At 42.6% G+C, this 15,586-nt stretch overlaps 1 protein-coding gene across 1 annotated transcript; it reads right to left on the bottom strand.

Annotated features, from left to right (window-relative positions):
- Positions 1–10,558: 10,558 nt before the first annotated feature.
- Positions 10,559–14,573, bottom strand: LOC125374867. Its single transcript, XM_048386551.1, has 2 exons — positions 14,489–14,573; positions 10,559–10,938 (listed from the first exon to the last, which is right to left on the bottom strand). Exons 1-2 carry the CDS (start codon positions 14,571–14,573, stop codon positions 10,559–10,561), a joined length of 465 nt encoding a protein of 154 aa, XP_048242508.1.
- Positions 14,574–15,586: the final 1,013 nt, after the last annotated feature.

Here is a 15,586-nt window from a genome sequence, read left to right as displayed (position 1 = left end):
GAACCCCGGACCTTCCGCTCACCTGCATAAGGCTAGTTGGAGTGATTTTCCTTTAATCATGTATTTGGCAGATGGTTAATGGGTAATATACACTGTACATTCGTCAAACTCGCACATTTAATTCCTAAATTATCTATGCATATATCCAGTAAATGAAGTTGATAAGCATGAATTCTTTCCTTTTTGCAATATGTAAATTTCAATGATTAATTCATTTTAAAGAAAATACCCACGTAAAAACAGAAAAATATAGGTTAGAAATTGTCAAAACTTAGTTTCCAGTGATATACTATTTTGATTTTTGTTATCAAACATTAAACACTCCTGAAAACCCAAAGAACGCAATAAACGGGTAGAAAAAAATATTGATATATTTTGACGCAATGTACGTTATGACCGTTCATAAAAGGCAAATACGATGTCCTAATAGTGTTGGAGTCACACATAAAATATTTAATGGGTACAATTCTATAGAGCCAAATTCCACGTCTGCCAGTGTGCCCACTTCTCTGCAACTGTGGATCAGTGTGCTATAAAAAGTCATTCTCATCATTGCCCGATTACAGTGTCTATATCTACAGCTCAGTAATGACAGATGCAAGTAAAGTTTTCTTTTGGAAGTACTAATACTGTTTTGGACATGAATTCCGACGTCTTAAATAATATTGTGAGTTTAGGAAATATGGAGTTTTTTAACGAAAAATTCGATCTCGAGTTGGTTGGTTTGTTGTTTCACGACAGACACTATCCTCGAACCACTAACACTACAACCCTTATCAGAGCAAAGATTCAGGAAGCTATGGGTATGGTGCTGACAAACCTAGAAACATAATCGGGGCGAACCGGGATTCGAACCCATAATCATAGGTTTCTGGCGTGCCCAGGGGACGCAACTCTGCACAGCGTATCGCGGCGCCTAAGACGACTGGGCCACCCGTGCCCCTCTCCCCCCCCCCCCCCCATCCCCCATTCGAAGTCAAACATGAACCACCAACTCTACAACCCCTATCTGAGCAAAGATTCAGGAAACTAACTGAAACTGATGAATCCATAATTCTCAAAGGATAACAATGAATGTGTAGTTTGTTATCTGGACCAAGTCTGCTGGGCCGAGCTGCCATTCGAAAACCTGCAACGAAACGTGACGTGGTCCAAGGGAGATAACTCCATTTTATTTTTTTTCAATCAGCTGATCAATTGCTGTTCATATGCACATGTGTTTGACCAGTTTAAACCGGCACAGTTTTATTTACGGACGAAATAATACAAATAAATAGCTTCAGCAAGGTATAATTCACACGCTTGAATATAATGTGTTTTAGTTCCACACTGTGCAGGTGACGTTAGCGTGGACACATCAACATGACAAAAATTACGCCTGAAAACCAGTACCAACACACACACACACACAACCACCCACCCACCCACCCGACCCCCGACACACACACACACACACACACAATCAAGCTGCCGAGTACCACAGAAATCGTTTAAAAATGCGAGATTAGTCTTTGTAATTTGGCATAGAAAGAGGACCAGAGAACACTCTTTTCCTACCTCGCCCTTGAACGGCTGGCCGATCAATGTTTTACATTGAATTGGACGAAATGTGCAGCTGATCAACAATGGACGGATATGTTCACACATTTCCTGTATTGATATCACATACAATAATATACTGATGCGGAAGCTGATATCGATGAAGGTGCCGATATATCAATAATAATTTGTTGGTAGTGTGTGAGTAAGGTTTTACGCCGCTTTTAGCACTTTCCCCACAGTACCGTGGGACACCAGTGATGTCTTCACACACCGTGCCCTTGTGGGACTCGAACTTGACAATCAGACGCTTTGATTGAGGAACCTTTTGATTTTTCTATTTAAATTATCAAGACCCTGTTTTACTGGTCCCAAAACATTACAAATGCCTCTCATTGTAGGAAAAAAATGTTGGTTTGTTGTTAATGCTATTTTCAGCAATATTCCCGCTATCTGACGGCGGTCTGTAAATAATCGAGTCTAGACCCGACAATCCAGTGATTGATATCATGAGCATCGATCCACGCAATTGGGATCGATGACATGTATCAACTAAGTCAGCGAGCCTGACCACCCGATCCCGTTAGTCGCCTTTTACGACATATAGGAAGCAAAGAACGAGTTCTAGTTCTAGCTCCTGATCGTAAATCAGGGGGATCTTCAGCCAAGAACAGCCGCTTCTGCTTGGCATCTTCAATGCAAGAATGGTTACTGACCATGGCTCCTGGAATACGGAATTGGAAAGAAAAACGAACCGGGCCGAACAACAACAAGACTAAGCCTCAGCAGAAGGTGTCCTGGAGACAAGCACAAGCACCAGCTGGACCTGATATGACACAGTTCTGGACATTCGTCAATTCTGGACATTTGCCCAATTACAATAAGTTCACGAACTATTGTTAAGCTGTATCATGACACCAGGTGTTCGCGTAACAGGGGGATCATGACCTGTTCCTGTGAAGATCGAGGTTACAGTGGATATTCCTGGTTCCATGAAACATGTATCAAGCAGTTGGTTGCTTTGTTGTTTAACGCCGCACTCAGCAATATTCCAGCTATATGACGGCGGTCTGTAAATAATCGAGTCTGGACCAGACAATCCAGTGATTGATACCATAAGCATCGATCCACCCAAATAGGATCGATGACATGCATCAACCAAGTCAGCGAGCCTGACCACCCGATCCCGTTAGTCGCCTTTTACAACAAGCACAGTCACCTTTAACGAGCATGGGTTGCTGAAGACCTGTTCTACCCCGGAATCTTCACGGGTCTGTATCAAGTAAAATGACAACGACTTCATTTGTAAAATGTGTCTGAAGAACGATTATTGAACTGGAAAATCTAGTTATACAATAGGCCGGGTTATAACAAATATACTACCAAAGCTGTGTTGAACCTGACTCACTCATGTAGTAACATTGCTTAATCTTAAAACAGGACCATCACTCAATGAACACTGTACAAGGCTGCATACCCAGTAGCTACAGTGTGTTTGACAGCTCTTGTCTCTCTTGAATGTTCTAGGTTTATGTTAATAATAGCTTTTCACTTCATGGTAATTGTTTCTTATCGATTGTAGGCAAATATTGGTTGTATATCATTTGAGTATTTATTCGCCCCACGTGTTGGTGTTATCGAGTTCACGTTTTTGTTCATGTAGAGATATATCGATATCCTTAAAGATTGGGGTGAGATAGTCATTCTGAATAATTTGATGAAACGTCATCGGATGCTGAGTTTGCAGAACAATACCAAGTGAGAATATCGAAGCTGGCCAAATGTAAACTAAGACACTCGGGGATTTCCAATACAAAACAAATACACCAGCTGAGGATATTTGATCCACGCGTCCGTTGAACAAGGCTATTGAGTTTTATCTTTGGCTTGTAGTGATTGGAGAAGTCTCTGGTTTGGTTTGGTTTGGTTTGTTTGTTGTTTAACGCCGCACTCAGCAATATTCCAGCTATATGACGGCGGTCTGTAAATAATCGAGTCTCGATCAGACAATCCAGTGATTGACATCATGTGCATCGATCCACGCAATTGGAATCGATGACATGCATCAATCAAGTCAGCGAGCCTGACCACCCGATCCCGTCAGTCGCCTCTTACGACAAGCTTACGGAGATGGGACCATCACTCAACAGTTGCTGAAGACCTGTTCTACCCGGGATCTTCACGGGTCGATTGAACAGGGTGACCTTGCAAATCAATCCCATGAATGATGACCAGTTGGAAAGTGCATTGAATGTATAATGCATTGTGTGAAACTCTCGTTAGTGGTTTGTCAGAAAGCCGTGGTCGTGAAGTACAATATTGATAGTAACGCGAGAAGAGAATAAATAGATGTCAGGAAAAGCCCTAGTTCATGCAGAGGGAAAGAAATAACAGTTAGCTGACATTTGCAAGTCCCAACTTTGTGTCCGGGCACGACTATACATTCAACCAGCCATTATATGTGGCACGTGCCAACGCTTTGCCACGTCAACGTCTCTCGCCATTATGCGTCAAATCGTGAAAATGTCAAGCTATATATAGTCAGTTGAACAAACCAGATTTTTTTCCCTGTCAGATCAAAACGTAAAACAAACTGTAAATCCACGTAGCTGATTACGCAATTGGCCCACTTTTACGTTCATCTCTATCTGCGCAATAATATACTGAAGTCAATAACAAATAAGGCAACAAACATATTTTCACAGACTGCATTTTTAATCAACAGGTGAGGTGAGGTGAGGTGAGGTGAGGTGAGGTGAGGTGAAATGGGGTTTAACGTCGCGTCCAAGATATTGCACTTAAATAGCGACGTGCATGCACGTGTGTGTGTGTGGCTGCTTGTACTAGTCCGGACTGATGCCGATTTATAGTGCTAGCTCACTGAGATACCATGCCGCAGTTTAACACCGAATACCCCACCCAGACACAGTATACTGACTCTGGGCCTTGTTTTAGCCCCTTAATGCGCCAGACAGGGTAACAACAAGTACCATCTTTAAACGTCTTTTGGTAAGACGCGGTCGGGGATCGAACCCCGGACCTTCCGCTCTCCGGGCGGACGCTCTACCACTAGACCACGGAGGCTGTCTTAATCAACAGAACAAACCCCTGAAAACATGGTTAATTACTATATGAAATCAGTGACGTCGTTCAGCAACCAAAGCCCCGCCCACCCTATTATCAATCAGTAGTCAGGAAAAAGTAGTCTCCTGGTGAACCTGGTCTTATTTCCTTCTGTTTATGTGAACATTGAAAAAAATGCTTGGTAAGCCAATCAAATGCCATGGAATCACTTGCAATTATTTTCTTGATAATAGAATTCCCTAAACTTCAAAACTCATGAAGAACACCTAAAACATTTCGTTATTAATGTGAGCCATTTCTACAATGTTATGTGTAAACGGGAATCGTTTCTATGGGTGGAGATTAATTTCAAAATACAGGGTTGCAGGGTTAGCCACAATCGTTGAAGATTTAATCCTAATGTTAGAAACCCTCCTGAACCGCCTCCGTGGTCTAGTGGTAGAGCGTCCGCCCGGAGAGCGGAAGGTACGGGGTTCGATTCCCGGCCGCGTCATACCAAATACGAATGCCGAATACCGTATTCTGTGTCTGAGTGGGGTATTCATGTTAAACTGCGGCATGGTATCTCAGTGGGCTAGCACTATAAATTGGCATCAGTCCGGACTAGTACAAGCAGCCACACGAACACACACACACACGTACATGCACGTCGCTATGTAAGTGCAATAATCTGGACGCGACGTTAAGCCCAATTTCACCTCACCAAAAGCTGAAGTCAATTGTATAGGGGTATAACAAAATTGTCGATCCTTCAAAAGGACCTTCCATATCTATGGCGATTGTCACTGTCATAGACTACAATGAGTCAAAGAAAGGTGCATTCCTAATACACACAATATGATGAAATGTTTTTGAGATGGTAATGACGCCCAACAGACCTATCCAGGCCAACAAACTTGACCGTGTCCTTTTTTTAAATAAATGCAATGAAATAATTTAATCATTAAATTTTCTGTCCCCTGTGACACAAATGTGACTGACAAGATTCAGGAAAAAACATGGTTTTCGATATGACACGCTTGCATCCCAAGTACCAAGTTGTCCGACTCCCCATTGTTCTCGGTGCCTTAGGTTACGTACCTCCCAATCTGTCGACTGACATTGGGAGAGTACCCGTGTTTGTTGCCAGGAATACAGCCCTTCTGACAACCTTGGTAATGCAGAAGGCTGCAGTGTTTGGGGAGTCTTCAAATTCTCCGAGAAGTTCTGGGTGGGTGCGACTAGGCAGCGCTTCCTGGGAGAAGTCCCATTCGCTGTCTGGGCTGCGCGTAGAGCTGATGCTGGGCCTAACCAGCCTGACTGTGCCAGGATCACCCGAAACCCTTTTGCCAGGGTATGAAACTCCCAAAAATTTCAGCCAGACCACAGGACTGGCTAGCTGAAATACTTGCCAGCCCTGACCAAAACCTGCCTGCCCACTATAATCATATGTTTCTCAGGATAAGCTAACGGGGTTTCTTTTTGGTTACATTTTATCATTCATCTTTACATGTGAATTAATGCTTATCATCGGGAAATATTTTGAATATTTTCACATATGAAATATAACCCGACCGTCGGGCAGGGGGATTTGAAAATCTGGCAGCCCGAGTTAAAATCAACCCGTCTCGGACGGTCGGGCAGGCAGGTATTTCGAACACTGCTTTTGCTGCACTTTTATTCCAATCTGTACAATATTTATCTCTAAATATAATGCGTTATTGCCTTGTGCCACAGTATGGGTAATCAATGCAATAACGAAGGACACATTGACTGATGCTCCTCGTTAGTTCCTAACGCCTAATTAGAGATTAAATCATCTTTCATACGAAGGAAAACCAATATTGTTATTTGATTTCATCTTCTTCTGTTGGATGTTCAACCGCTGGTTGTCACTTTGACCAGACAACCCAGCTATTTGAGTGAGTGAGTTTAGTTTAACGCCGCTTTGAACAGTATTCCAGTTATATCACGGCCTGTCAGCTTTATGTGGGAGGAAAGCCCGAAGTGATGCAGGTCTCAGACGTTTACCACTTCGGTGAAACCCACGAGCACGGGTATTGTGCTGACAAACCTAGAAACATAATCGGGGCGAACCAGGATTCAAACCCACAATCATAGGTTTCTGGCGTGCCCAAGGGACGCAACCCCAACTATTTGAAGTGGCCTCACAGAAGTTTTCAGTTTCAGTATTTTACAAATATATAGATATGTACGCAAGGCTTATTTGAACTAGTTTGTCTAATAATACGAATGTGGGCAATAGTTGACCATGGCAACTTGTAAACATGTTTCTGAGTATTTAAAATTTTTTTTTTTTTAAATTCTAATGTTATAAAAGAAAATGATGGCCTTTATTGTTTGAAGACATCACATCCTTCTGTGACACAGATATATGTTCTAAGTGATGAGGTCATACCTAGCAATGGCCTTAACCATCAAGTGAGTAAGTTAGTGAGTGAGTATGGTTTTACGCCGCTTTAAGAAATATTCCAGTAAAAATACGGCGGGGGACTCCAGAAAAGGGCTTCACTCACTGTACCCATGTTGGGAATCGAACCCGGGTCTTCGACGTGACGAGAGACCGCTATAACCACAAGGCTACTCGACCGCCCCTTAACCATAAAGGCAAGGGGTCATCGGAAATTGGCTTCGGCGAGGTTAACACAAAGTATTGACATAAATGAGACAATTTCGAACACACTGGCGTCCATCGATATGTAACCGTCAACATATATATATATATATATATATATATATATACACACACCATTTTATACCATTCTCCTACAGTAAACATATGACACTGACACTGTCACTGTCAAATATGTTTACATGACTTTCCTTTTGACGATCCAGTAAGTATTGTGTGAGTCCATGTCGTGCATTGGTGTCCATTCTTATGTTCATTTGGCGACCGTTACAACAATCGCATGTGGGCCCAACGTGGGGTCGATAATGTGAGCATCAGTGCGTAACGATACGACAGTCTAAGGTGATCGTGTTTGGCGGTAAACATCCAGGTGACTCTCCGAACTCATTTCCTTTCTTACAGAGAACAAACACATACTTTTTATGCAAATTGTGTGAGTGGCAGGTGTCACCGTTAGGGCAGGACATGCTAACCCTTTTCGGGAACACCTGATGCCTTCACAGATTAACAGTGATCCATTCAGATATTCTCACCGCTCTTTTGCCTTTTACGCCCAATGGAGTATAATTGTTCTCTAGTGTTGACGTTTGATATATAGATTTACTTCAATGTCGATGGTGTAGGCTCCATCAAATGAAAAACGTTTAAAGACAATCTCATTAAAATCAGACCTTAGTTCTCGCTTCCGCTAAACAAAGATCTGAGGACATCCCATTACGGGTCACGTCGGACCGACCTTCCGCGAACTTTGACCGGTCAATGGATTGACCAATCAGCAGGGAGCATCTCGTGCTTTACGGCACTAATTTCAAATTGGCGACTACGCTTCGAAACATATTTTGACAAATTCTCCATTACAAATTTGAAACCTGAACAAAAGAACATTCTGGAATGGGTAATAGATGGTCTAGACTGTATGGATTCTGTCGTTTAAGCCGTACCTATCGTTCAGAATACCCCGTGTTAAAGTTTTCGAGGTTGCATGATTAGAAATCACATTCCGACTGTCACTTTAATAATCTGGTAAGCGAAGCTCTGATTAGTCGGATGTAAGGTCGTTCTGACGTGACCCCTAATGGGATGTCTTCAGATCTTTGTTTGGCATGGCGAGAACTAAGGCCTGATTTTAATGAGATTGGTTTAGAGAATGACTCGGAATCGGTTGCTTCGAATAGGTTGTTATATATTGCAGTTGCGAGTGAACACGCTCCACCCAAGAGTGGGTTTGTCGGCTTGATTGATGTCTAGCCACGTGAAGGACATCGTGGAACACTTGCCATCACTCGATCTGTATTCTAAGCTTTTGCACAGAAAGTCGTTCTCATTCAGACACATCTCAAGGCACTGTGTCTGTGTCAAATCATTCTCGGTCTTGTTATTCATTTCAAACACCACTCGGTCAGTTGAGACGGTGAAGGTTGTGCCATATTCAGTACAATCTGAACAGAAGAAAGTACTACATGTATCTTTGCAATTAGTGCAGCTAAAAAGTTAATTCTAATATAGTTGAATAAGGAACTGACTATATACATTTAGGTTGGGCGTGGGCATTGGCTGGTGGCAGTTTGTTTACGGCAGTCAGATCTTCAGGACGTTGGTTTGGTTTTGGAGGACCAAGGACGTTTTTTTTTTTTGGGGGGGGGGGGGGGGGGGGTCAGGCAACAAACACCTACTTTTTTTACTTAAGAAAATTATGTGCAGCAGGTGCAGCAGGTGCAGCAGGTAGTATGGGGGATGCTTCCCCCTTTCACGAACCCCTGGTGTCATCATCCATTTTCACTAATTCTCCATTAATATAATTTTCACCGCAGTTTTACCTTTTGCGCTCAATGGAATCAGTTTCGATGGATAGTTGACCTTTCCTGAGTGCTAAAACATTCTTTTTCAAAACATCCTGCTTGTCCAGTATACGATATGTTTTGTGTAAATATTAAGTCAAATTCTTTTTGGCTTGCATTTTTCTTGAATGTTCTATTCCTCCTCCAATGAACATTATATAATTGATTTGTATCTATGTTACGTAGCTAAAAGCGACAAAACCCGTTCCATTATCATAAAAACAATCCAGTACGATTCCGTTTATGTCATGAGCATATGTTTATGAATCACTATAAATTAATAATACTACCAGGTGTTCGCGAGGGGAGCGCATCCTGCCACACCGGTGACACCCGTCACAAGCGAAGGCACGTCAAATATTAACCTTATAAACACGAAACAATATTGACTGAAAGAAAGCATGAATCAAGAAGGGCACACGGCTTTAGATGTTTCAATCATATCATTTCAAAAAGATAATACAAACGCATAAACACGGATTAAGTACAGCCATAAAACGCATCATTCACTTTACATAAAGGACGATACACGATGGTAAAAACAATTTAATATATCATTGCAATATTCCCGTGCCAGGCGAATCAGCAAAACACCCATTCTTTTTTGTTTCATAAAATGCATCTTTCTTATATACTACTCAAAAGAAGTTAAGGATCACCCGATTCTTTCATAATGGTAAAGTTAATCTGTCATGACATGAGAGATTAACTATAGTAATATGAAAGAATCAGGTGATCCTTAACTTCTTTTGAGTAGTATATATGTCATCACACGTGTACTTACGAGTCTCGCATGTGTCGCTTCCGGTGTGTCTGGAGTGGCTATAGCCAATTTCACACTGACACTGTCCAGACTGACAGACAGACAAGGCGCCCAAGCAGTCAGATGAAGTCGTGCACGTGTTGTCAACTAACCCCAGGGCTGCAAGGAAACCCGATTCATTTACAAAACAATCGTGTAGTGTATTACGATGTTTTGCCAAACGTGGAATTGCGGTTTTCATCATATAAAAAAGCTTCAAAACGATTTCCACAATGATAATAATAATAATACAAAGCAGACTCCATCGTACGATCCCCCCGATCCTACTAAAAGAAATGGTATCCAAAATGGTTATTGCTGGCCCTTGATCATGAAACACCTGTAGAGAATGAGGGCGTGGGGTAGCCTAGTGGTTAAAGCGTTCGCTCGTCACGCCGATGACCCGGGTTCGAATCCCTACATGGGTACAATGTGTGAAGCCCATTTCTGGTGTCCCCCGCCGTGATATTGCTGGAATATTGCTAAAAGCGGCGTAAACCCAAACGCACTCACTCACTCACTGTTGACAATGACAGCAAATATTCCTTCATTTTAACAACATGATTTTAACCAGCCTATTCAATAACTGGGTACTTGATGAATAATTACTCAGAAAACAAGGTTTTTCTATAACTTCTATCAACGTCGTGGGGAATTAAAACTTTAACGACCACACGTACGTGTTGCCTCACCTCTGCACGTCAAGAACATGTTGGCGCCCGGGTCGGTCACATAAGTCACGTTGGCCGGAGACGTGAAGCTCACGTTGTAGCCGCGACACTGACCACCGTCTGGAGAGTACCCTGCTGTTATACACTGAGGGTCCTGCATGCACAAGACAACGCAGTGCACCCGAGTGTCCACCCCCTCCAGAGACCAGACCATGCCCTCCGTGACTCGCCTGCTAGCAAATTCTGACAGCGTTCTGATTCCACAAGTGATGATGTTATGAGCATTGACGTTGTGGTAGACGATAACAGAGAGAAGAATGGACAGCTGTGTTGGATCCATTCTCGATGTCTCGCTCATGTCATCTGAATCAGCTGCTGGGCAGGTGCTATGCTTTAACCTGCTTGTTTTCCGTGTAATTTGTTATACTATCCAACTTTTGTTAGGGGTATAGCTGAACGTAACGTCAATATAAAAATCTGTGACGGGTCTAAATATATTTAATATATGTGTGTGTATGAGTGAGTGAGTGAGTGAGTGAGTCCAAGACCTATTCTACCTCGGAATGTGAGTGAGTGAGTGAGCCGAAGACCTATGCTACCCCGGAATGTGAGTGAGTGAGTGAGTGAGTGAGCACGGTTATGGTGTTGACAAACCTAAGTGAGTGAGTGAGTGAGTGAGTAGCCGAGTGAGTGAGGGAGTGAGTGAGCCCAAGACCAATTTTACCCCGGAATGTGAGTGAGTGAGTGCGCGCGTGCGTGCGTGCGTGCGTGCGTGCGTGAGTGAGTGAGTGCGTGAGTGCGTGCGTGCGTGCGTGCGTGAGTGAGTGAGTGAGTGAGTAAGTGAGAACGGGTATGGTGTTGACAAACCTAAAATCATAATCGGGTTGAGCTGATAGGCGTAGTCATAATGCTGATACAAGCACGGTTATGGTGTTGACAAACCTAAGTGAGTGAGTGAGTGAGTGAGTAGCCGAGTGAGTGAGGGAGTGAGTGAGCCCAAGACCAATTTTACCCCGGAATGTGAGTGAGTGAGTGCGCGCGTGCGTGCGTGCGTGCGTGCGTGCGTGCGTGCGTGCGTGCGTGCGTGAGTGAGTGAGTGCGTGAGTGCGTGCGTGCGTGCGTGCGTGAGTGAGTGAGTGAGTGAGTGAGTGAGAACGGGTATGGTGTTGACAAACCTAAAATCATAATCGGGTTGAGCTGATAGGCGTAGTCATAATGCTGATACAAGCACGGTTATGGTGTTGACAAACCTAAGTGAGTGAGTGAGTGAGTGAGTAGCCGAGTGAGTGAGGGAGTGAGTGAGCCCAAGACCAATTTTACCCCGGAATGTGAGTGAGTGAGTGAGTGAGTGCGCGCGTGCGTGCGTGCGTGCGTGCGTGCGTGCGTGCGTGCGTGCGTGCGTGCGTGCGTGCGTGCGTGAGTGCGTGAGTGCGTGCGTGCGTGCGTGCGTGAGTGAGTGAGTGAGTGAGTGAGTGAGAACGGGTATGGTGTTGACAAACCTAAAATCATAATCGGGTTGAGCTGATAGGCGTAGTCATAATGCTGATATAATCATGCGTCTTCGCAAAACTCATTGTTATAAATCGCGGGTCTCTCAAATTATGTCTCCAGGTCCTCGTGCGGAGACCTGCATCACTTCGGGCTTTCCTCCCACATTAAACTGACACGCCGTGATATAACTGGAATATTATTAAACTCTCACTTTAATAAGCTCCATTCATCAATACGATGACCATAAAATATTTCCCATCTTTCCCAATAAATTACGATGAGGATTTTCCCGACGTGTGAATATTTAAGTTTGTAATGACTATATATCCCAATATCTTTCATTAAAGTTGAGCAGTATATGGCAAGGAAGTAACAAATATATCGATATGCAATAACACTGGTTTTCACGTGTCAGTCCGTGCCATTATTGAATCCTCACTCAAAGGAGACCTTATCGTTTGAGATAGATTTATCGGCAACAAACAGCACTGTACAATTAACGAACGTCACTCGGATGTCATTGAAAGACAAGTCTGGCATTGACGCTGCTGATGAATGGATCTTAGTTGGGATTATCCGGTGCTGACATCTCACAATAAATCTATTTACAACGCTTCCATGCTGTTATCAATATCTGGCCTCCAGCCAAGAGATCATTAAATTTAACTCAAAGCCCAAAATACACGTATCACAAACATTTCTTAGTGATCATGTTTTGTTAAGTTCAAGGAATCCGTTGTCTTTTATCAGGACAAAATATTTGAACAAAAACGCAAGACCAAATAGATACACATCTCACTACAACCTGGAGGCTTTCTGACTATATAAAAGCGAAAAAAACAACTTCAACGATCACTCGACGATTACTGCCACATCATTTTAAAAAACAATGGTTTTGTATTTATGGTCGTGTGTTATTGTGGCTGATAGGTACTTATCACGATAATCGCGTTGCGTTAGGTGCTGGTACAAAATATTCGTTCAAACTCTGTATTGTAGATGTATATTCAGGACATACTTGTCAAGAAACTGGCTTTTCATCAAAATCGTAAAACCTTCTCCGCTCTTAGAAGCATGCATGGGAAGACCTTATTTTATATAGAATAGAGAAAAGTGTGCACATGATCTTCAGTCCTTTACTTGTCAAGTAGTAAATCGTATACAGCAAAAAAGTATTTAAAAATAGCGACATCCAAGGTCGGCGCTTCAATGAAAAGCCCATAAGCTTGGGAGCTTTCTCTAAACAAAGATACAATAAAGCACATGAATGTTAAATTATTCTTGTTAATTCAATCAGCACACATTTTTTGGCCTACAAGGCCGAGCACAAAAAAATGAAAAAGCTCCACCAAGCAGAGCGACAAGCAGCGAATAATCAGCAAGACAAGTTCTATGGATGAACAACTTCTTTATTACAATTTGTGCGACGTTTCGGTGTAGATCCTAACACCTTTATCAAGCAAGTGATGACTTTCATCAAAGACCTCAGGTTTCAATGAGTGAGTGAGTGAGTGAGTGAGTGAGTTGGGTTTAACGCCACTTTTAACAGTATTCCAGTTAGCTTAGAAAACCCGAAGTGATGCAGGTCTCAGACGTTTACCACTTCGGTGAAACCCACAAGCACGGGTATGGTGCTGACAAACCTAGAAACATAATCGGGGCGAACTGGGTTTTGAAACCACAATTATGGGTTTCTGGCGTGCCCAAGGGATCAAAATCTGCAAAGCGAATCGCGGCCACTTAAAGGTTTCAAAAAGTTTTATGGTAGACATGTGGAGGACATTTTAAAAAATCCGACGCATCAGCGACGATAACATGTTCTTTCCTCAGTAAACTTCACATGATATTTGCATCTTTTTTCACAAATAAATGTCCACGTGTCTTTTAGCGTATTTACTTTATAGGCATCCGTGCAGCATGGTAGAATTTGTGCTAAGTAACCTGTGCTGGTCGTAAAGGTTGGGCAAATGGATCGTGTGGTATGACTCGGTTTTTGGGTTGATGGCGAATGCCATAACGTTATTGCAACTTTTATCTCTTTTTATACCAGGGGCTTAATAAGACAACGAGCTGAAGTATTATACATTATTGTTTGTTTGTTGTTTAACGCCACACTCAGCAATATTCCGGCTATATGACGGCGGTCTGTAAATAATCGAGTCTGGACCAGACAATCCAGTGAATGACATCTTGAGTATCGATCCACGCAATTGGGATCGATGACATGCATCAACCAAGTCAGCGAGCCTGATCACCCGATCCTGTTAGTCGGGAGCATAGTCGCCTATTACGGGTAGCATGGGTTGCTGAAAACCTATTCTACGTGGACATTTACGTCTTGTCGTAAGAGGTGACTAACGGGATCGGGTGGTCAGGCGCCTAAACACCTAAATGTCCATTCTTTCATTAATTACATTTAAATATACATTACTCCGTAATGCATGATTCAGCAAGTTGTATTCGTGAGTGAGTGAGTGAGTTTGGTTTAAAGCCGCTTTTAACAGTATTCCAGTCATATCGCGGCGTGTCAGCTTAATGTGGGAGGAAAGCGCGAAGTGATGCAAGGTCTCTGACGTTTACCACTTCGGTGAAACCCACGAGCACGGGTATGGTACTGACAAACCTAGAAACATAATCGGGGCGAACCGGGATTCGGACCCACAATCATAGGTTTCTGGCATGCCCAAGTGACGCAACTCTGCACAGCGAATCGCGGCGCCTTAGACGACTGGGCCACCCGTGCCCCAGCAAGTTGTATTAATGAATTATGGACTGGTCGCATGCTACTGAATAACTTGTCTGTTTGTATGGGTGGGGCAGGGTTCTATTTGATACTGATTCATAAACACATGGTTATGATATAGTCAAACTCGTACAATGGCTTTTAGCAGAGATTTATTATGATTAAAATGAGTTTTGTCGTTTTTTTAATAATTTTCTATAAGTTTGTTTGTTTTGTTGTTTAACGCCGCATATTCGAACTATATGATGGCGGTCTTTAAATAATCTAATCTGGACCAGACAACCTGTGATGGACATCATGAGCATCGATCTACGCAGTTGGGACTAGATGACATGCATCAACCAACTCAGCTAGCCTGACTACGCGATCAAATTAGTTGCCTCCTACGACAAGCATGGATTGCAGAAGACTAATTATAACACGTTATCTTCACGGGACTTTTATATATATATATATATATATATATATATATATATATATATATATATATATATATATATATATCACAAGAAAGCCCAAGCTAAAGGAACTCACGAACCATGTCAAGATGCGTGACACCAGGTGGTCGCGTGTTCAGGGCCCCGTTCTACAAAGCGATCTTAGGGCTAAGTTGATTGTAACTCACTAAGTATGCGATCTTAAATTTTTGTTACGATCAGCCGCCCGTTCTACAAAGCAATCTTAACTAAGAGAGTTGTAAGTTAAGATCAAAATGCTAAGTTGCTCCGGACCAACGTAGGATTGCTAAAATCGATCTTAAATATTGTACCATAACAACAAAGATGG

Source organism: Haliotis rufescens, unplaced genomic scaffold (genome assembly GCF_023055435.1).
Source record: "Haliotis rufescens isolate VD_foot unplaced genomic scaffold, xgHalRufe1.0.p SCAF_6, whole genome shotgun sequence".
Taxonomy (NCBI): Eukaryota; Metazoa; Mollusca; class Gastropoda; order Lepetellida; family Haliotidae; genus Haliotis; species Haliotis rufescens.
Note: the sequence above shows the minus strand (reverse complement) of the source record. Positions and strands in the feature narration are given on the sequence as shown.